Raw genomic sequence first — 22,440 nt, 5'->3', positions numbered from 1 at the left:
CATAAAGAAAAATTATTATTTCAACTCAAACCTATACAAACCGTAAGCCTCTTAAATATGTAAGCAATCTTTATACATATATATATATTTCCTAACATTTAGAATATTTAAAATAAAAAAATGATTAATACGCAATATGTTTCTTGTCAAAGGAAATTAGGCCGTATTTAAGAAGAATAACTTGTCTTTTTTCAGCACAAGAATTTGAAAATGTTATTTTCTCTATCTTATGGATATTTTCTAAGTAAGAGTTGCTATATAACTGAATATTCTTTGCAGAAAAAATCCCAACCAGATCTACGTTAATTAACTGTAAGCTTATTGATTCTTCGTTCTCTCAACTCCCATAAATATGAAGTTCCACATGGCCGCTCCTTCCATGTTGGTTGCTTTCTTTCTTATTGTATCACCTCCGTTTTCATTTTCGATATACAATGGAAGTATAGGTGGTGGCTCATCTCTTTATGTGGAGAATCCAGACGACGTTCTGATTTCACCGAACAGAATTTTCTCCGCCGGCTTTTACCAAGTTGGCGAAAATGCTTATACCTTTGCCATATGGTTCAGCGAGCCTTCTTGCTTCAACAGTTGCACAGTAGTTTGGATGTTGAACCGGGATGTACCCATTAATGGGAGACACTCCAAGCTATCTCTGCTTGAAACTGGAAATCTCATCTTGTCCGATGCCGGTAAATCCATTGTTTGGGCCTCCAACACTTTCTCAATGTCTTCATCTTCTTTACAGCTTCATGATACTGGAAATCTTATTCTAATTACTCAAAGTGAGAGTAAAATTTTATGGCAGAGCTTTGATTCACCTACAGATACCCTTCTTCCTTTGCAATCACTTTCTAAAGGCTCAGTTTTAGTTTCTTCAAGAAGCTCAACAAAATTTTCTTCTGGGTTTTACAAGTTATCTTTTGATGGTGATAATATTCTTCACACTCTTTACAATGGTCCTCCTGAAGTTTCCATTGCTTTCTGGCCAAACCGTTGGTCTCTTAACTTGGATGCTGGGAGAACCTCGGACAACAGCAGTAGAATTGCTGTATTAGATTCACTTGGCAAATTTACATCATCAGATAATTTCAATTTTCTCTCTGCTGATTATGGCGTCCAAATGCAAAGAAGGTTGAGACTTGATTTTGATGGTAATCTGCGATTGTACAGCCGAAAGAACAGCAAAGACAACTGGACAGTTTCATGGCAAATCTATTCTCAACCATGCCTTATTTATGGAGCTTGCGGCCCTAACAGCATGTGCAAGTATGTTCCTAGTTTTGGTAGGAAATGTTCCTGTCTCCCAGGATATAAAATGAAAAATCCTTCTGATTGGTCTTTAGGTTGTGAACCGGAGATTATGGTTCCTAATTGTTCAGCAAGCAATCAGGCTACTTTCATTCAGTTTCCTCACGTTGAAATGAATGGAAATGATATGGGTTACTTTCTAAATTACACATTGGATAAGTGCAAGGAATTATGCTTGCAAAGATGTGATTGCAAAGGGTTCATATTCAGATTCTATTTACACTATCGCCCTGATAATGTTCCTTATTGTTTCCCCAAGACAAGATTGCTAAATGGTTATAGTTCACCGCATTATGATGGAAACCTATATTTGAAAGTGTCAAAAACCAATCCTTCCAAAACAGACTGGCTGTCAACAGAAGAACTCAGTCTTGATTGTCCAGCAGCAGCAGCTGTTACGCAGCTTGACAGAAGGTATGCTCAATCCCGTGAAAGTTGGTCCCTTAAGTTCTTGATTGGTTTCTTTAGTGTAGTTGGGATAGTTGAGATTCTTGTAGTAGTTTCAGTGTGGGTGTTCTTAATTATAAATCAGAAGAGAAATGTAACTACTCAAGAATACCTTCTTGCTGCTACTGGTTTCAAAAGATTCACCTACGATGAGCTGAAGAAAGCAACAAATAATTTTAAAGAAGAAATCGGCAGAGGGGCTTCAGGAATTGTCTACAAAGGTCTAATCGATGGTCAACATCGGGTTGCGGCAATCAAGCGATTAAACAACAGTAGCCAAGGCGGCGAAGCTGAATTTGTAGCAGAAATAAGCACTGCTGGGAAGCTTAACCACATGAACTTGATAGACATGTGGGGATGCTGTGCAGAGGGAAAGCACAGACTTTTAGTGTACGAGCATATGGAGAATGGATCCTTGGCTGATAATCTCTCTTCAAATAAGTCACTGGATTGGAAAAAGAGATTCGAAATCGCACTCGGTACTGCGAGAGGCTTGGCTTACTTGCATGAAGAATGCTTGGAATGGATTCTACACTGCGACGTAAAGCCACAAAACATACTGTTGGATGCTGAATATCGTCCCAAAATATCAGATTTCGGCCTGTCTCGGCTATTAAAGAGAGATGATCTTCACAAATCAAGTTTCTCAAGAATAAGAGGAACAAGAGGTTATATGGCTCCAGAGTGGATATCTAATCGGCACATCACCGCCAAAGTGGACGTCTACAGCTATGGCATTGTGGTGTTAGAGATGGTCACCGGAAAGAGCCCATCAATGGGTGACAATGTTGAGGAGAAAGGGCTGGTCCAATGGGTGAAGCAAAAGCGAAATACAACTTCTGCAAGTGGGTTATGGTGGAAAGAGATGATAGAGCCAGTGATGGGAATTGAATATGATGCAAAGAAAATGGAAACTCTGATTGAAGTGGCACTGAAATGTGTGGAGGAAGACAGAGCTGCTAGACCCACAATGAGCCAAGTGGTTGAGATGATTATGAAGCATGAAAATTAATGAACATGATCAATCAATGGCCAAGGAGGGCCTAGATGATTTACTTCAGATTTGCCCGTCGGGCACAGCCAGTAAATTACTTTCAATAATTATTTACTCTTGAGATCGAATAAAAAATATAATTTATTTATTTTACTATATTATTTTTTAAAATTCTATAATTTAATTTTTAGTAAAAAAAGTCATATAATTTTATTTTGTTAATAAATTAGAGATTTTTTTATCTGACACCATTAATAAATGTTGATATAATATTTAAAAATTAATAAAAAAATAATTTTTAATTAAAAATAAATTATATTTTAATTTTTAAAATTTATAAAACATATAATTTAGTTTAGATATTTATAGATTTAGTTATAAAATAGTCTTTTTAATTATAATTCATTTTTATATTTTTATAAATTGATTTTTAAATTTTATAATTATTTATAAATAAATACATATATATTTTTTAAATTAATTTCATATATTTATTAAATTTAATATCTTAAAATAGATTAAAAAAATCTTAACACAATATGATCTAAATTCAAATTCAAAAAGTTCTTTTTACTCTAATTTTTCTTTTCTTAATAATTTTTTTATTAATTAGAATAAAAAAGAAGATATCAAATATTTTTATCTTTTTTTATGAGTAAAATATTAAAATTTAACAAAAAATATTAATTTGTAAATATAACTACTTATTAATAATTATAATATTTAATAATCAATCTATAAAAATAGAAAAATTAATTTTAATTAAAAATATAAAGTTTAAATTAAAATATTATTTTATTAAAAATATATAATCTAAAATATAGATTTTACAAAATATTAAAGAATAAATTATAATTTATTAGTGATATTTAATAATATTAAAAAAATATTTTTTATTAACTACATAAAAATATATAATATTTTCCGTTATAAATTAAAATATAAAATCGTAATATTTTTGTAATTATTCGTTAAAAATCTATCTTTTAAATACTTTGAAATCAGAAAGTTTGATATTTTAAATTTCAACTCCTGTCACCTCACGTGGAAGCTCCACTTAAGTTGACCAGCGATGCGTAATGGGCACGGCCCGTGTTGTTTCTGAAACACGACTGTAGCAAATTTAAGTCGGTCAATGATTGACTAAAAGCCTAAATTAATAGATTTAAATTATTTTGGGAGCGTATTTTCTCTTTCTTTTAAACTTTAAATTGATAGATTTTTTTCAAATAAAATTGTAAAAGTATTTCAATCGTTATTACATTATCTGATTTTAAATTAAATTAAATTAAAATTAAAATTAAATTGATAAAATTAAACCATATTTTAAAAAATAACTTCACTTTTTTAACACAAGAATTTGAAATTATCATTTCCTCTAATTTAATAATCTTATTAATACAATTATATTTTTATAAATAGATTTTATTAACATTATTTATTTTTTAATATTACAAGTAAACAGTAAAAAATGTGTTTTTTTTTTTCTTTAAAATATATTTTTCACATCCAAATCGTTTTCCATGTAATAAATAAAGTCTAAATTTTTTAATTTTTCTCATAGGTTAATGAGTTGAAGTCATATCAAACTGCTGAAAGAATCATGCGTAGTCAAATTTGCTACACTAATTTATAAAAAAATTCCACTTTTTGAATCATTAAATTTCAATTTTAAATTAATTATATAGTCCGGTCTTCTAAAGCAGACAATAATGGCTCAATCCTCGGTTCAAAATTAAAAATTTTATAAAAATCATTTAATTAATATTTTTTATTATTTTTTTTAAAATAAAAATTAAAAATTGAAAAGTAAAATTTAAATTTTTTTAGATTTATTTAGATGGAGCATCAGATTAATAATATTTAATTTTACATCATCTTAATTAGTATTTTAAAATAATGAAAAATTCAGTTAATTAAAATTTTCATTTTGATTAAATAAATAATAAAACGAAAAGTTTTTAAATAATAATTTTATTATTACTTTAATTAATTTTTTAAATAAAAATTAATTTTTTATTTTAAATAAATGAATGAATAAAAATGATATTATGAACAATATTTAGTTCTTCTCTCTTATTTAGCAATTTATCAAAATTTAATTTTATGGCGTTCTAATATGAATCTCCTCCCTAAATTAACTTATCAAGAATTTATTGTGGCGCTATAATCGCTTGATTATCTATATTTATAATTACATTGGTTGGTTAGGAGTGTGGTAAAGCAATTTCCGCTTAATTGTTCATGTTTCTAATCACATTGGTTTGTTAGGGTGTGGTAGAGTAACTTTTGCTCAATTATCTATGTTTCTAATCATATTTATTGGTTTGTTAAGGTGTGGTAGAGTAACTTTTGCTCTATTATCTATATTTCTAATTATACTTATTGGTTAGGGGTGTAGTATAACAACCTTTTAAAAGATATCTTTGTTTTATTTTTTTTTTATCAAGTTGTGTCACGAGATTTTTTATCACATGTTGATTCTGGGTTCCGCATCAGTTGGCACCAGGGTATGGTGGTAGATAAATTTTTATTTATCTATATATATTTCGTAAGTTTTTTTTTTTCAATTTATCTTATAGTTTTTCTTAAAAAAAATAAAAATAAAGGAAATTTTTTTTTATTTTAGTCGTATGAGATTTTTTTAAAAAAAAGTAAGAGAAAAAAAAGTAATAGATTATCTATATTTCTAATTATATTGATTAGTTAGAGATATGTTAGAGCAACTTTCGCTCCATATTATTTATATTTTTAATTATACTCATTAGTTAAGAGTACAGTAGACCAACTTTTTGAAAGATATGTTTACTTTGTTATTTTTATCAAATCGTGTGATGAGATTTTTTATCATGATGTTAGAGTTTCGGTATTTCTTATTTAAAAATAAAAAATTAATTTTTATTTAAAATAATAATAAAAATTATTATTTAAAAACTTTTCGTTTTATTATTTATTTAATCAAAATGAAAATTTTAATTAACTGAATTTTTCATTATTTTTAAAATACTAATTAAGTACGATGTAAAAGTTATTATTTTCACTGTATATATTAATTATATTTTCTAAACACAATATGAAAATAACTAAAACTATTTTAAATCATCCAAGTAAGAATAGCTTTCTTAACAAAGCGAATTTGATGGGATCAAGGAAACACAACTCACAGCTAGCAAATCAAAACCGTTCATTTTTTTTTTCTTTGAAACTGTGACTAAATCATGACCGTGAATGACCAGGCCAAATTCGCAACGCGCTTTCACTCGCATTCCTCAACCACGCTCCAACTGCCGCGTATTCCTCAAACGCTCTAACATCAATCCGACACTCTATAAACTTGGGAAAAAATAGCCAAAACGCTGTCGTCATAACGAACGCAACTGTCAAGATCCCAGACAAATACCTGGGCAGTTGCCACTTGTCGTTTAGGGCCTTCTTTAGAGCAATCTCTACCGTTAAACAGAATCCATGTATAATAAAGAACGCAGTGATATCACCCGTGGGCCTCACGCGTCCAAGGTAGTAGAACATGAGCTCATGCATCACTGCTGACACCACAAATGTTCCGAAAACAGCTGGGAGAGTGGCCCACTTCCGGCCAATGAGATTCCCGAAGAAGTTGCGGGTGGGCTCGTAGACGGTGGGGTGTAATATACGACTAACCATGAGGTTCCATCTCTTGCCCCAGAAATCTTGAAGCGATGTAGAGAGGTAGGGTTCATTAAACTGTGGTTCGAGCTCTATGCCAAGCAAGCTTCGAGCCATGGCTGCACTTACGGCTAGAGTGAGCTCAAGGAGGAAATAAACATGGAAGGCATAGAGAACGATAATAAGCTTTGGGTGGATATAGTCACTATAATCATAGACACGTACCAAAATAGCAACAACGATGCCCTTTATTGCATAATTTAGAGGGCCTTCTCTTGGTTTCCTTGATGGGTTCTCTTTGATTTCGCCATTTTGATGAGATTTTGGAGGTGGGGTTTCTTTGTTTTGATGATTTAAGGGCGTGTTTGGTGGTGGGTTTTTCTGGATCTTGATGGGTAAGCAAGAAACAGCGACAAAAAGAGGAAGAGAAATTGCTGGATCTGCAGAGAGTGGACCTTTACCAAAAGCAAAGAGAAGGAGCTTGAAATTGGCAAGCCAAGCGATGAAAAAAGCAGTGGTTCCACCAAGATGAGGAGAGAAGAGATTGAGAGGAAGATAAAGAAAGAGGCAAACAACTGGGAGAATAAAGAGCAATCTCTTGATTCCTATAGGAATTGTGTTTCTAATTGCATAACAATAGCATAGAGCAGCAATGACTTCAAGCCATACCTTAATGAAGTTCTCCAATTCACCACCCTCCATTTTCTTGTCTTTTCTTTTCTTTTCTTTTCCTGATCTGATTCTGTTTGGCAAGTAATCAAAAGAGGAAAAAGTGGAGAAAATTTAGATCCAAAAGACCAATAAGAGAATTTCCACAGAAGTAAATGATGACGATCAATAACGTTAACTTTGAGAGGAAGACGCCATGAACATGAGTTTCCTCTTTTTGACTTTCACAAAGGGTGGAAGAAAGTTTAGGGTAGACCTTCCAGAAGTAGACAATATCTGCCCAAAGATTTAAAAAATCTATGCATTTTGTGTCGTGGATTTAAAAAAATCATCCGTGGGTAGATGGGTAATTTACTACGTTAATTTATAAATCCACAATAAATTACTAAAATTTCATTTTTATCATTTAAAACATCTTGATTTATATTTATAACATAAAACTTTCTTAACCAAAAATAGCAATTTTCCGGGTAGCCTTTGACAAATTATAAATTTTTCTATAATTAAAACTATTAATTACTTTTATTAATTTATTAATTTATGTGAATAAAGGTTAAATGACAAATATAAACAATATTTTATTTAATTTTAATATTAAAAATTTCAGAAATTTTTCCCTTTAAAATTATCATTTTCTAAATATAAATAAAATAAATTATTATTTATTCTCTATGATAAAAGATAAATTCAGAGTCTTAATTTTAAAAAATATATTAAAATATTTTTAATATTTTAAAATATGAATTAATTTCTTTTTTAATTTTAACAGTTAAATGTCATAAAAAATTTAAAAATAAAAATTAATAAATTTTTTAAAATTTTAAAATAAAAATTAGTAAATTTTTTAAAATTATATATAGTAAATTGTAAAATATTTAATATTAAAATTAATGAGAACTAAATGTTAAAAATATTTTAATTTATTTTTTAAAATTAAAAAATTAAATAGTAAATTTTTATATTATAAAAATAAAATAATAATTTTTTTCTATAAATAAATACGTCCTAAACAATAATGAGAATATTTTAAATTTTTATCGTTTTTCTTTTAAAAATTAAAGGTTAATTAATTAATTTTTTATTTTTCATCGGAGTAAATAAAAAAAGGTCCGACAACATGTCAGATCGATTTCCAGAGCGATTGAATCCAACAACCGACATTTAATACATTGTCGTGAACCAAAAACTGACACAATTCGTTGCCAAAGCTGAAATTTATTATAAAATTGCATCATTTATTATTATATTTATTACTCTCTGTCACACAATCACCACCATTTTTCAAAAAATTTTATAATAAATTATTTGTCACTTGAGAATTAAATATTTTAAATAAATTATTATTATTATTTTTTAAAAAATTTTATATTCTAAAATTGAGAAAATATAATTTTAATATATGTTTAAAATTTACCGACGAAAATGATGCCTTTTCCATTTATTTCTTTTCCTGTTCTTAATTTTTTTTTATTCTCTTTGATCACTTTTCTAATATAATATTATTTTATTCTGTCACTTAAATCATAAATACAGACGAATCAAAATATTTTTTTATGTTAAGTGACCATTTAATTTTTTCGATGTGCGTGCTGACAGATTTTGAAGTGATTAGATTTATTTTTTTTATTTCTTTTCATATCACTGGATCGCGCGATACTAAACTGATCTACTTGCATATGATTTGATGAGTTTTAGTGTTATATTGGATCTGACATCCAGCAATCATAAAATCAAGTCTATTAATTTCTAATTTTATATAATAATGATTATGAAACGAATATAATAACTTTTTTCTTTATTTTTTTATTATTTGTCTTTTTTAAAATTTTAAACACAAATCAAGTAGAAATAATAAATATACTAAATTTTAATAAAAATATAATTTAAAAATATTTTTTACCTTTTAAGTAGAATGTTTATATAAATAATAAATTTTATATATTTTTTAATAATTTACATTATTTCATTACTAATTTATTTTTTAAAATATCAAAGTTTAATTTTAGTTTATATTAATTAAACGTATATTATGAAAAAATTATTGATATTTTTTTAAAAAAAGAAAAGTGATATATATTTTTAAATAAATAAAATATTATATTTATAAAATGGACCGAGTATTTAATAATTAATTAAAATAAATAAATAAATCACAAAAAAGTAAGTTTTGTCCGTTGCATCCAACTACCAACATTTAATATCATGTTCTGATCCAAAACTGACATTTTCGTTACCTCTTTTTAATTTGGGAATTTTTTAAATAGGGATCTGAAGAAACATAATTTTTTTTAAAAAAAAAATAACAAATATAGTATAATTTGTTATTTAAAAATTATACCAGCTGGTAATAAAAATTATGACGTGGCTTATTAATAAAATTAAAAATAATAAACATTAATTAATTAATTAAAAATAATATAATATAATAAATATTTTTCAATTAATAAAATACACAGCAAGAATAACAGAATAAAAAAATAATAAATATTTTTTTTATTAAAAATAATACTAAAAAAGGACAAAGCAATGATTTTTATTAATTAACTATGAATGGGCCATGAATTTGAGAATAGTTGTTGATAAATAAATATGGAATTTTAATTGGTTGTCCTTTTAAACTGTAGACATTGATTTTTCAAATGATTTCATATGCAATATCACAATCAGTAATAAATATCTACTAAATCATTTTCGACTCATGATCTATTTATTTTATAAAAATTATTAACATTTAAATATTTATCTAAAATAATCACTTCAATAATTTTTCAATAAATTTTTTTAAATAATTATTTTAAATATTTAAGTATTAATAATTTTTTTAAATAAATTGAAATTCAATAACTGTAATAAAACAGTGATTTAAGTCTAGTGATATCAGATAAAAATTATCCTAATTATTTAATTCTATTGACATATATTCCTACACATAATTACCTCATTTAACTCTCTACAATTTTTCAAAATTTTAATTTAATTAATTCTTAACAAAATTTTCATTTACTATAATTCAATTTTTAATTTTTAAAAATTAAAATTATCCATAATTTTATAAACTGAATTTCTTTTTAATAGACTAAATTATTCTGAATAAAAAACTTATAATTATCTCTCTTCTTAATTAATTTTTATTTATTATATTTTTAAAAAATATAATAAATATTATTTCATAGCAACTTGAAATAGTGACCGTGGCTAACATCCATCATAGTTTTCCTTATAATACATTCAATTTTTAACATTTATATGAATATTCATATTATTCTTTTTATTTTAAATTATCAAACAATAAAATCATGAAAATAAAATATTAAATTATTTTTTCATTATATTAAAATAAACATATATTTTCCAAGCTACATGATGAAAGATATATAGGTAAATCCACATTTAAACAAAAAAAAAATCTTCTGAATTATTTAATTAATTTTTTTAATATCTCAAATACTAAAAAAAGTATAAAAACAAATTATGGGTAATAAAAAATTATTTGTGGACAAGTTATAAAATATTCGAGCTGTTTACTTTTCATTAATCAATATTTAATTTGATTTCGTAACTAAAAAGTATGTTATTTATTTATTAGATTCAAAGTTGATTCAGTCTTTAATATAATAATCTATGAGGACACCCACTCCTCTTGATGTGAAATTCAAATGCAACACTGCCACAATCAACTAGGTAGAAAATAATACAAAATTAACAATAACAGTAATAAAATTTAATGAAATGTAAAATTTTTCTAAATTATAAGAATTATTTAATATATTTTAAAAAATATAGGAAGTAAATGATAATTTTTCTTTAAATTTTTGGGATTATAAGAGGCACCCACTTCCCAAACAAAATATTAAAAAAAAACAAAATCAATACAGCCACACAACTCTTGGTGCTCCAAGAATCAATGGAGGATGAAATTAGCAAGTTCTTGAAGGTATGGCTCATAGTCTTTGCATCTTTATTCTACTGCTATGCAATTGGCAACAAATTCCCAATTGGCAAAACAAGATTTCTTTTATTACTGCCAATTATTTTCCTCTTTCTTTACCTTCCTTTAAATCTCTCCACCATCCATCTTGGTGGAATCACAGCTTTCTTCATTGCTTGGCTTGCAAATTTCAAGCTCTTGCTCTTTGCTTTTGGTAAAGGTCCTTTATCATCCCAATACCCATCAATTTCTCTACCAAGTTTCATTGCTATTGCTTGCTTTCCCATCAAGATTAAAGAAAACCCATCTCCAAAATCACAAAATAATCAAAACCCATCTTCTGAAATTTCGATTATAACCAAGAAATCTCCATTAAATTATGCAGTGAAAGGTGTTCTTCTAGCTGTTTTGATACGTATTTATGATTATAATGATTATATCCATCCAAAAATCCTCTTGTGTCTCTACTGTCTCCACATTTACTTCTTCCTTGAGATTGTTCTAGCCATGGTTGCGTCCCTGATTCAAACCATGTTCGGGTTCGAGCTCGAGCCACCTTTCAATGATCCATACATGTCTACTTCACTGCAAGACTTCTGGGGTAAAAGATGGAACCTGATGGTCAGTAGTATCCTACGCTCAACCGTATATGAACCCACCCGCATCATATGTGCACGTGTCCTCGGGCGATCTTGGGCTTTGATTGCCGGTGTCCTTGCCTCGTTTTTTGTCTCAGCTATCATGCACGAGCTCATGTTTTATTATCTTGGGCGCGTGAAGCCCACTTGGGAGGTGACACGGTTCTTTATTTTGCATGGGTTTTGTGTGGTGGTTGAAATTGTGTTTAAGAAGGCGATTAACGGCAGGTGGCGATTGCCTAAGGTGGTGTCGGGGATTCTGGCGGTGGCTTTTGTGGTGGTCACAGGCTTTTGGCTTTTCTTTCCGCCGTTTCTCAACCAATGCAGGGCGGATGTTAGGGCGTTGGATGAGTACGCTGCATTAGGTGCTTTTATAAGGAACTCCTCTCGTGCTTTGTTTAGCTTTTGATCATAAGCTTTAATTTTTGTTTTATATAGATATTTTAATCGAATTGTAATAAAATTTATAAATTTAGATAAATTTATTAATTTTTAAAATTTTAAATTAAATTATAAAACAGTGAAAAAAAAATTCTCATGCAAATATCCCTAATATATTTATTACTCTGTTGAACTTATATACAAGAATCTGATTTAAAAACATAGATTTAAAAACACATATTTTATTTTTTAAATTAAAATTAAATAATAGAAAAAATTATTTTATTGATTTTTATAAAAATATTTTTAAATACAAATTATTTTTTATAAATAAATAAAATTTTAAAATAAAAAGATTTTTTTAAGGTATTAAATTTATTTATACCATTTATTTTTAGTATTACAATCAAATATTAAAAAATAAATTATTCTTTTGAAAGTATATTTCATGAAGAATATTTTTATAGAAAATAGTTTTTATACAATTTATTTTGTACCAAAAAACAGAGCTTTTTCTTAACTCTCTTTCGAAGGTTCCCTTTAAGGTTTCATTTGTTGTGAGATGGAAAAATATTGTTTAAAATATTTTTAAAAAAATAGTTAATAAAAAATATTTTTATAATTTAAGGAGAATTGAGCATTTTTTTAATTTTCTTAATTTCATTAATACTACTACATAAATATATTAATATTATTTATTTATTAACATTAAGCTAAATAAATAAGATGAGAAACCCAAGTTTGGGAATGCTGTTGTTAAAATTAGGGGTGACCAGTATTCGGTTCAAATCGAAAAAATTGACTGAATCGAATCGATTTGAAATTTTAGTTCGGTTATTTATACATTTTGATTCAGTTCGATTTTTAATTTCAGAAATTTTGATTATTTCGGTTCGGTTCAGTTTTGATCAGAAAAAAACCGAACCGAACTGATTAGTGAAAATAATATATTTTTTTAATAATATAGAGAAATTAAATCATATTAAGATTAAAATATTTTAATTAAATTTTAAAATAATCAAAATAAGGTGTAAAAAATAAAAAAATTATTAAAAATCGAAACCGATCAAATCGAATTGAATCGAACCGAATCAAACCGATTCGGTTTGATTCGATTTCTGACCAAAATCGGTTCAGTTCAGTTTTTATAAACACTAAAATTTCGGTTTTCGGTTTATTCGGCGACCGAATGCTCACCCTAGTTGAAACTAAAATTATAATGTGATTGGATTAAAATGGTATTGTGATTGATTATATCTGTAAAATAAAAACAAATGAGGTGATTAATATTTATGATAATTATTTTGATATTTAAATTAATAAATTAAAAAAATAAGACGAAATAAAGAATTGCTGAGAATTGAGTGCGAAAGAATAATTTTTTTAAATAAAAATTAAAAATTGGGAGAGTAGAATATGACGGCTCTCATATTTATTTAAATGTATTTACTACCAAATTAAGTTTGTGAGTGTAAAAAATAACGTATTTTTATTTTTATTATATATTTTAAGAAAATGAAAATAAATATAGTATTTTCTGATAATTCAGTGATGATGTGACTAGTTACCAACAAATCAGTAGAGAATCTTTTAATCGTAAATGTAAAAAAGATCTACTAAAATATAGTTATTTAACGTTAATTTTTTAATAGAGACTTATACTGATATTTGAGTGGACGAGTCTCTCCAATATGTTATGAACTCAAATCTTTTTTATTTATTCCAAATATAATGGTCATCCATTTAAGAATTAATCAATGGTAGAACCTTTTCAATTTATCAAATCTTATGACATATTCTTATTTTATATCAGCTCACGATTTATTTTAAAAAACTTTTTACCTAATATTACTTATTCCAATTCTTTTTTATTTTCTGCTAGAAAGAAATTATTGTAAAATTTCAATGAATTGAAAATTAACATAGTCTCAAATATCTCATTTGAAATAAAGTAATTTTTATTCTTCAAATTTAATTCGTCTAATTTTCTGAAACTTTTTGCCAATCTACTCTTATTTGTAGAAGGTCTTCTTAAATTTTGATATTATTTAATTGGGATAACTCAACTAAAAAGTTTAAAATTTTAATAAATATAAAAATTATTTTTATTTAATTATTTTTTTAATTTCTTAAAAAGTTAAAAAAATTTCTATAATTTCTATCTTAATAAAAGTGAAATAATTTACTTATTTTAATCTAATTAAATTAAATTCTAAAACAACTTTTCAAAATATAACACATTTAAATTAAATAAAACTCTCATTTTTAAGGTGATAACCTTAACTTTCTAAGGTGATATCCTTAACGACAAACTAGAGACGATCAAAAGAATTTTGGATGGTGGAAGAGAGGAAATATAATTTAAAAATAATTTATAATTTAAAGTAATTAACACTATATAATAATATGGACAGATAATCAATTTTTTTCCTTTCTACAAAATCACATTGAAAGAGAAAGCAAGGGACCACCCATCCATAACCAATTTCGTACTTTCCTTGATCCTTTCCGACTCTCGCCCAGCACTCAGAGGACCTTCTCAACCTGCCATTGCAAATTTGTCCTTTCAATCTCGAGATTTCATAGTTTATTCTCTCGCAACTCACTCTTTGCCATGGTTATTGTGACTGCTGTTGGAGGCTCTATCCTCTCTCTTTGCTTTCAGGGGCTTCTTGACAGGTTGAGTTCCGTTGACTTGATGAAATACGTTGGCCAAGGCCAAGTCCTGGCTCAACTCAAGAAGTGGGAGAAGATGCTCAGGAGAATTCATTTGGTGATTGAAGATGCAGAGGAGAAGCAGACGGCAAATCGATTGGTGGAGATCTGGTTATGCGATCTCAGAGACTTGGCTTACGACCTGGAGGATGTCATTGATGAACTTGCCACGGAGGTTCAGCGACGCAAGTTGGAAGACGAACCTGTTCCTCCAACTAATAAGGTGCACAAGTTTTTCTCTGTTATGTGTGGTGGAGTGAATATGCTGTTAAGTTCAATGCTGAGATGGTTGGAAAAATAGAGGAAACTAGTGCTAGATTAGATGAGATCATAAAGCAGAAAGAAAGATGAACTCCGTTTAGCAGAGTCTATTGGAAGGAGGATCAGCCGTGTGACAGAAAGACCACCCTCAACCTCTTTGGTTAATGAAGCAAAGGTTTATGGCAGGGAGGAAGATAAGAAGATGCTGAAATTGTTGAATGCTGAGACAAGTGATGCCCAGGTGTCTGTGATTTCCACAGTTGGGATGGGAGGCCTTGGCAAGACAACTCTAGCTCAACTAGTCTACAATGATCCCATGTTGGAGTTTGATTTAAAAGCCTGGGTGTCTGTTGGTGAAGATTTTGATGTTTCCAGGGTCACAAAAATATTTCTTCTTCAACTGGGTGATGGCGGTGATGATAAAGATTTGAACCTGCTTCAGGTAAAATTGAAGCAAAAGTTGTCTGGGAAGAAGTTTTTAGTTGTCCTAGATGATGTCTGGACCCAGAACTATGAGGAATGGACTCTGTTTTGGGGTCCTTTCGAAGCAGGGGCTCCTCAAAGCAGAGTTATTGTCACAACTCGAAGTCAAGATGTTTCATTAATGATTGGTACCACTCTAGCATATGCTCTTAAGAAGCTGTCACAGAATGAATGCATGTCTTTGTTTGCGCAGCATGCTCTGGGAGCAAATAATTTTGACGACCACTTGGAGCTAAAAGAAATGGGTGAGGAGATTGTCAAAAGATGTGGAGGATTACCTTTGGCAGCAAAAGCTCTTGGAGGCATCTTAAGGGGTAAACCGAATCCTGATTTGTGGAAGGAAGTGTTGAGGAGTGAGATATGGGAATTACCAGACAACAAGAGCAATATCCTCCCGGCCTTAAGATTGAGTTATCTTCATCTTCCACCTCATTTGAAGCGATGTTTCTCTTATTGCGCAATCCTACCAAAGGATCGTGAGTTTGATAGGAATGAATTGGTTTTTGTTGAATCCCACATCAGTCTGATGTGGAAAGGGGTAATGTGCCCCTTATATGGCTCATAGGCACTCCTCCTCCTAAAGGAGCTAACTTTTGGGATAAGTTAGGTCTAGTCCAAATTTAACATGGTATCAAGCCTCCCCATACGATGTTGGGTGTTCCATAAATGTGCCACGCACCAGTAAAAATTCTGGGCGTGAGGCCTTTATATGGGTCATAGGCACTCCTCCTCCTAGAGCTAGCTTTTGGGGTGAGTTAGGCCTAGTTCAAGTTTAACCGTTTTGCTGTGGATGGCTGAGGGGTTCTTGTATGACCGGAAGAAAATGAAGGATAGTGAAGGTTTGAGTCATAAATATTTTGATGATTTATTATCGAGATCGTTTTTTCAACAATCGGTTGATGATAAATCAAAATATTTAATGCATGACCTTATTATTGATTTAGCTTGCTTTGTTAGCAGAGAAATATGTTTACATATGGTTGATAAGTTGGAGAATACAAAATCATATGCAAAGATTCGACATTCATCATTTATTCCTCATTTTAAAGACACTGCTCAAAGATTTCAAAGCTTCTATGGAATGAAGAATTTGTGGACATTTTTATCCATGCGGAAGGATTGGGTTGGATGCTACATAACTAGTAAGGTGGTGCATGAGTTGGTGCCAAAATTAAAATGCTTAAGGTCACTATCTCTAGCTCGTTATGAGATTGAGTTGCCGGATTCTATTGGTGACTTAAAGCACTTACGCTACCTTGACTTACCTCATACTCCAATCAGAAGATTGCCTGAATCAGTGGATAAACTCTTAAACTTACAGACATTAAAGTTGTGTAATTGTTATAAGCTTATTGAGTTACCTAAAGGCATATGCAATTTACTCAACTTGCAGCATCTAGATATTATTGGCACATGGAAATTGAAAGAGATGCCACCACATATTGGTAATTTGACTAGTCTCTGCGTGTTGACCAAATTTATTGTGGGGAAAAGCAATGGACGGGTCACTGAGTTGAAGAAACTTTGTAATCTGCGTGGGCAGCTTCATATCACAAGTTTAGAGAATGTGGAAGTGTCAGATATTCGAGATGCGGGCTTTGTCAGTTTGAAGGATAAGCCTGGTATCACTGAGTTGCACTTGGAATGGGCTGAAGCTGATGAACATTTTGATGATTTGAGAAACTCAAGTCATGAAGAACAAGTTCTCGACTCAATTCAGCCACATTAAAGTCTGTCAAGCTTATCAATTACATCATTTGGTGGTAGGAAATTCCCATCATGGCTAGGTGAGCCTTCATTCTCTGGCATGGTGCAGGTGGAGCTACGGAACTGTCGCCAAATGACATCATTGCCACCGCTCGGACGATTAAAGTCATTAAAAAAGTTGAGCGTAGGAGATATGAGAGGACTGAAAGAAGTGGGTGTTGAGTTTTATGAGGATGATTCATGTTTTTCTTGTTTGGAAGAACTAGAAATTAGAAATGTGCGTGAGTGGGAGCAGTGGGCTTGGTCTAATGGTCTGGGTGAAGATTCTGTGCCAAAATTTCCTAAGCTGCATGATCTTCAACTATATAATTGTCCCAAGTTGGTTGGAGAACTGCCCAACTTCCTTCCTTCCCTGGAAAATCTTGTTATCGCTTATTGCCCGCATTTGGTTGAATTACCAAAAGTGCTCCCATCAGTTACAAGACTTCATTTTGCACAATGTCAAGAGGCAATTCTCAGGAGTGTGACTAATGCCACTTCTCTTACTAGCCTAAAGCGTTTGGAAATCAAGGAGTGCTATAAGCTTGTGTGACTGGTAGATGGAGAGGAAGGGGTCTTGCCTTGCAATCTCGAAGTTTTGGACTGAAAGACCTTAAATCTCTCAAAGATTTGACAATAAACCGATGTAGAAGTTTAGTCTCCTTCCCAGCAGGGGGTTTGCCACACAACTTGATACGTTTTCGTATTACGAGGTGTGAATCTTTGGAGTCTCTGCCGGAGGGAATTGTGTCTCCCAGTAATGAGACGTCTCATCTCGAGAAATTGGATATCTGTGGATGTGAATCCCTCAGGTGCACTTCAAATGGCAAGGTTCCAGATTCCCTTAAGACTCTTCGAATTCACAACTGGACGCCACAATTTTTAAACTCGCTCTACTATGGGCTTTCTCATCTTACAGAATTACACATAAAAAAGTATCCTCAATTAGAGTCGTTTCCAGGGAAGGAATTGCCTCTCCCTTCTCTTATCTTTTTAACAATCGCTGACTGTGAAGGATTGAGGTCTCTATCCAATCATATGCAAAACTTCCAGAGTCTCCAAAAGTTAGAAATATTTGGCTGTCCTCGATTAGAGTTGTTCCCAGAGATTGGATTGCCCAACCCCAAGCTTGTGTCATTTGAAATTTCCTGGTGCAAAAATTTGAGGTCTCTACCCAATCAGATGCAAAAGCTTACTTCCCTTCAATCCATATATATATCAAATTGTGAAGGTATAGAATCCTTAGGAGAAGGTTGTTTACCCCCAAACCTGACTGCCCTTCGTATTTGGGAGTGCTTGAATCTGAAACAGCCAATGCCAGAGTGGGACTCCAAAGACTCGGAGTAATTTTTCAAATCATTGGTAATTTAAAAAGAAATTATCAATTCATATAGAATCGAAAATATTTTTGAATCTTGTATGAAATGTGTTCGACATTCTTCGAAATCATACTGCCGAATAAGTTCGACCACAAATAATTCTACACTATGGATTATCACTATGGATAGCGAACTCATAAGTGTTGAAGAAAGGGTAAAAAATTCTTCGGCACTCAAAGTGCCGATGAGGGTAATGCATGTGCATTGGTGAATGCATTTTACATTATTTTATTAATTTAATTTATTATATTTTTTTAAAATTATTAAATTTTTTTATAAATATATTTATTTTAAATTTATTAAATTTAAATATATATTAAAAAATATTTTAAAAAATTAAACATAAAATTAAATTAATACTAATCAATTTATATCCTATTATAATATAACAATTAAAATAAATAATAATTAAATAACAAATACAATAAAGATTAAATAATTTAAGAATTTATTTTATTAAATTTTTTTAAGATTATTAAATTATATTTTCTTAGTTATATTTATTTAAAAAAATTACATTGTATTAGATATTAAAAATTATTTAAAATAACTTTAACATAAAATAAAATTAATACTAATCAATTTACATAATATTATAATATAAAAATAAAAATAAAATAAATTTATAAAAATTTAAAAAGAAATAAATGAGGAATTAAATAATTTATTAATTTAATTTATTATATTTTTTAAAAATTATTACCGTTATTATAATTATGTATTTTATTTTACAGATAAAATAATAAAAAATATAATTATATATTTTTTTAAATTATATCATTATGAAGGGATAAAAGTTTTAAATACTAATTAGTTTATTTTTAAATTTTTTTTATTTTATTTAATAAAATTTTTAAATTTATAAAAATTATATAAAAAATTATATTAACAATATTACTTAATTTAAAATAATTTTTTTTTAATTTAACATTTTAATTTATAATTTTATTTTTATATAAAATATACAAAATATATATACACACTCATAATACCAAACAAACTCCATTAAAATGAAACTTTCACATTTTGTTCGAAAATATTTTTAAATTCTGTATCAATTAATAATTCCTTTTAAATTTATGCATAATTTAAGAAATTGCTCCACATTCGCCTCTCTTAGAAGTTTGAGAATTTTCAACGTGGAGTCAACTGGAGATATTATTTCCTTTCCAGATGACGACGCTTCTCTTACCCACCTCTTTATTGGTGGATTGAAGAATCTAAAATCCATATCCAGGGGTATCCAAAAGCTCACCTCTCTTGAAGAATTAAGAATTTGTTGGTGCCCAAAACTGCAGTCCTTCCTAGCTGAGGGCCTCCCTGCTACACTTGAATGCCTAGATATTGGCACCTGCCAGCTGCTGCGGGACCGTTGCTTAAAAGATAAAGGGGGATATACTGGCCTATCATTTCTTATATCCCTAAGGTTGTGATGGGAAATCAAAGACGACTTTGCAGCACTCCAACAATTAGCTAATATTCCTGTAGTACTTTTTTGAAATAATGCAGCATTATACAGATGTGAGCATTTTTTTTTCTTCACTTCAGTTGACCTTTCAATTATTTCAAATACTCATATTTAATTGGATTACATGTGAATTCATGGATTTTTTAGTACGATTGGATTGAATTCTATCGCTTGATTTTGTCTTAAACATGGTGTTAAATGGCAGAGGAACAAATTGGGTGTTTTACTGTTTTTTTTTCTTTCTCATTTTGTTCTGATCAACTTATCTATTATTCAATTTGTGTCCATCCATGTTATTGCTATTTATGATCAGGAAATTTCAGCTGTTCTTATATAGCTGCTTCGTTTCAGGTACTGAAAGCTGTGCTTCCAAGCTCTTTTATTGATTTATGTCTGTGGCTGTGAAATGGTAGAAAGTGAGCTCAAGAACTCTGCAGAGTTTGGTGGGATTCACTGAGGATGATGAAAATAGGAAAATGCTTCTACTTTCATTATGTTATCAAAGAAACGTTGGGAGCTGTTTTAAAAGAGAATCAGTTAATAGACATTTTGAAATCAAGCAAGGAGCTCTTCTTGTGATCCTCATTGTAAGCTTCTAACCTCAAAACCTCAGAATGCATCCTCATCTATGCTCTTAATTTTTTTCTTAATAATAATTAAGATTTTGATTCAAAATGATTCTTAACTTAATCTAATCTGATTCTTAAATTAAGAGATTCTTTTACCATAAACAGAGTTTTTAATCTATAAAAAGGAAAAAAAGGCTTTAAATAAATAAATGAGTGTAATTTGGATTTTGGGATTTTTATTCAAGTCAGTAAAATGAATTTATGTTCTTTTCTAGTTTCTGTTTCTTTTGCCTGGAGATTTCTTGATCTGACGCTGGTTGCTGGGATTTGTGGTTGATAATTTTACTAATACTATTAATTTTTTAGTATAAATTTAAAAATACTATTTATTATTTAATATATTACAATTAAATGATAAAAAATAAGTTAATTTTTGAAAAAACATATTTCAAAATATTTTTGAGAAAATAGTTTGTGGATAAATTATTTTTCTCAAATCAATAAATTTTTTTCAACAAATTCCCTTTTTAGGCTTGATTTGTTTGATGGATGGAAAAATATGTTCACAATTTTTGATACTTGGGATATTAAAAAAATTGGTCCATGAAATTTATTTGATCGTTAAAAGAGAATTACACAAATTTTCTCTATTTTTAAAAAAATTTATTAACACCATCATATAAATTTTAAGTCAATTTTTAATTTTGAGAAAAATGATAATTGGCAAATTTGAGATAAACAATCTACTTGTTTCAAAAATATTTTGCATAGCTTTGATAGAGTTGCTATTTCATATGATTCATACCTCGCCAATAAGTTGAAAAACTTTGACTAAACTTCATTAGCTCGTCATTGATGACATGATTACAGCTTAGGTTTCGTACATAGTGACATGGTCATTATTAATAATATAAATAATATTTAATTCAAATCGAAAAAATTGATCGAATTAATCAGTTTAATTTTTTATTTATTTCGATCTAATTTAATTTTTAATTTTAAAAATTTTGATTATTTTGATTTAGTTTAGTTTTGATAAAAAAGAAAATTAAAAAAATCAAATCGAATCGATTAATGATAATAATATATTATTTTAGATTAGATAAGTTAAAATATTTTAATTAAATTTTAAAATAAAGTGTAAAAAATAAAAAATTTATTAAAAATTTAAATCGATCAAACCGAATCGAATTAGATCGATTCAATTTGATTTTATTTTTAATTAAAATCGATTTGATTCGATTTTTATAAATACCAAAATTTTTATTTTCAATTTATTCAATTCATTTTTAAACCAAATCGAATGATTGCTCACCCCTAATATTCAGAACTCGAATACAACAAGGCTTACGAGATCCAAACAAGCCTAACCTTCGTTACTTAGCTATTGTTGATACAAAATTTATGAAATTCCTACATATATGAAATTTATTATTCACTGCCAATAGTTTTGAGTTCTATGGATAATGAACAATTAGCTCTATCTTTTTATAGTATAAAAATAAATATAAATTAACATTCAAGATAAATAATTTTTAAACATTCAATTAAATTCTAAACTCACCCATGCATTTCAATTAATTTTTAAGAGTGATTACCTATTGGTATCGAGCACCTCATTTATTTACTTTTTACAGATAATTTCTTAGTTAAAAAGTCAAAAAATGATTCTGGAGATACTTAATGACATGGTGCTTTACCGGTAGGTTCAAATGCTAATTTTAGTGTCTCCTTACATAGAAATGTTAGAAAGTGAGCTTAAGAGTGATGTGGGTGGGATTCTTGGAAGATGATAATAACAGGATAACG

At 28.9% G+C, this 22,440-nt stretch overlaps 4 protein-coding genes across 5 annotated transcripts; 3 read left to right on the top strand and 1 right to left on the bottom strand.

Moving 5' to 3' along the window:
• Positions 1 to 218: 218 nt before the first annotated feature.
• On the top strand, positions 219 to 2,863 carry LOC110624618 (putative receptor protein kinase ZmPK1). Of its 2 annotated transcripts, XM_021769828.2 has the most exons (2): positions 219 to 1,722; positions 1,894 to 2,863. In XM_021769828.2, exons 1-2 carry the CDS (start codon positions 353 to 355, stop codon positions 2,765 to 2,767), a joined length of 2,244 nt encoding a protein of 747 aa, XP_021625520.1. In that variant the 5' UTR covers positions 219 to 352; the 3' UTR covers positions 2,768 to 2,863. The 2 variants fall into 2 exon arrangements, with proteins under 2 accessions (XP_021625520.1, XP_021625519.1); XM_021769827.2 differs by having other exon boundaries at positions 219 to 2,863.
• Positions 2,864 to 5,823: 2,960 nt separating this feature from the next.
• Positions 5,824 to 7,331, bottom strand: LOC110624482 (acyl-CoA--sterol O-acyltransferase 1). Its single transcript, XM_021769659.2, has one exon. The coding sequence runs from the start codon at positions 7,094 to 7,096 to the stop codon at positions 5,966 to 5,968; it is 1,131 nt and encodes a 376-aa protein (XP_021625351.1). The 5' UTR covers positions 7,097 to 7,331; the 3' UTR covers positions 5,824 to 5,965.
• A 3,586-nt stretch (positions 7,332 to 10,917) lies between these two features.
• Positions 10,918 to 12,104, top strand: LOC110625109 (acyl-CoA--sterol O-acyltransferase 1). The gene has a single exon (XM_021770645.2). It carries the CDS (start codon positions 10,968 to 10,970, stop codon positions 12,036 to 12,038), a length of 1,071 nt encoding a protein of 356 aa, XP_021626337.1. The 5' UTR covers positions 10,918 to 10,967; the 3' UTR covers positions 12,039 to 12,104.
• Positions 12,105 to 14,624: 2,520 nt separating this feature from the next.
• Positions 14,625 to 19,783, top strand: LOC110624340 (putative disease resistance protein At3g14460). Its single transcript, XM_043960739.1, has 6 exons — positions 14,625 to 14,956; positions 15,065 to 15,945; positions 16,414 to 17,171; positions 17,286 to 17,731; positions 17,776 to 18,553; positions 19,702 to 19,783. The coding sequence occupies exons 1-6, from the start codon at positions 14,625 to 14,627 to the stop codon at positions 19,720 to 19,722; spliced, it is 3,216 nt and encodes a 1,071-aa protein (XP_043816674.1). The 3' UTR covers positions 19,723 to 19,783.
• Positions 19,784 to 22,440: the final 2,657 nt, after the last annotated feature.

This window comes from Manihot esculenta, chromosome 10, assembly GCF_001659605.2.
Source record: "Manihot esculenta cultivar AM560-2 chromosome 10, M.esculenta_v8, whole genome shotgun sequence".
Taxonomy (NCBI): Eukaryota; Viridiplantae; Streptophyta; class Magnoliopsida; order Malpighiales; family Euphorbiaceae; genus Manihot; species Manihot esculenta.
This window is presented reverse-complemented; position numbering and strand designations above follow the sequence as displayed.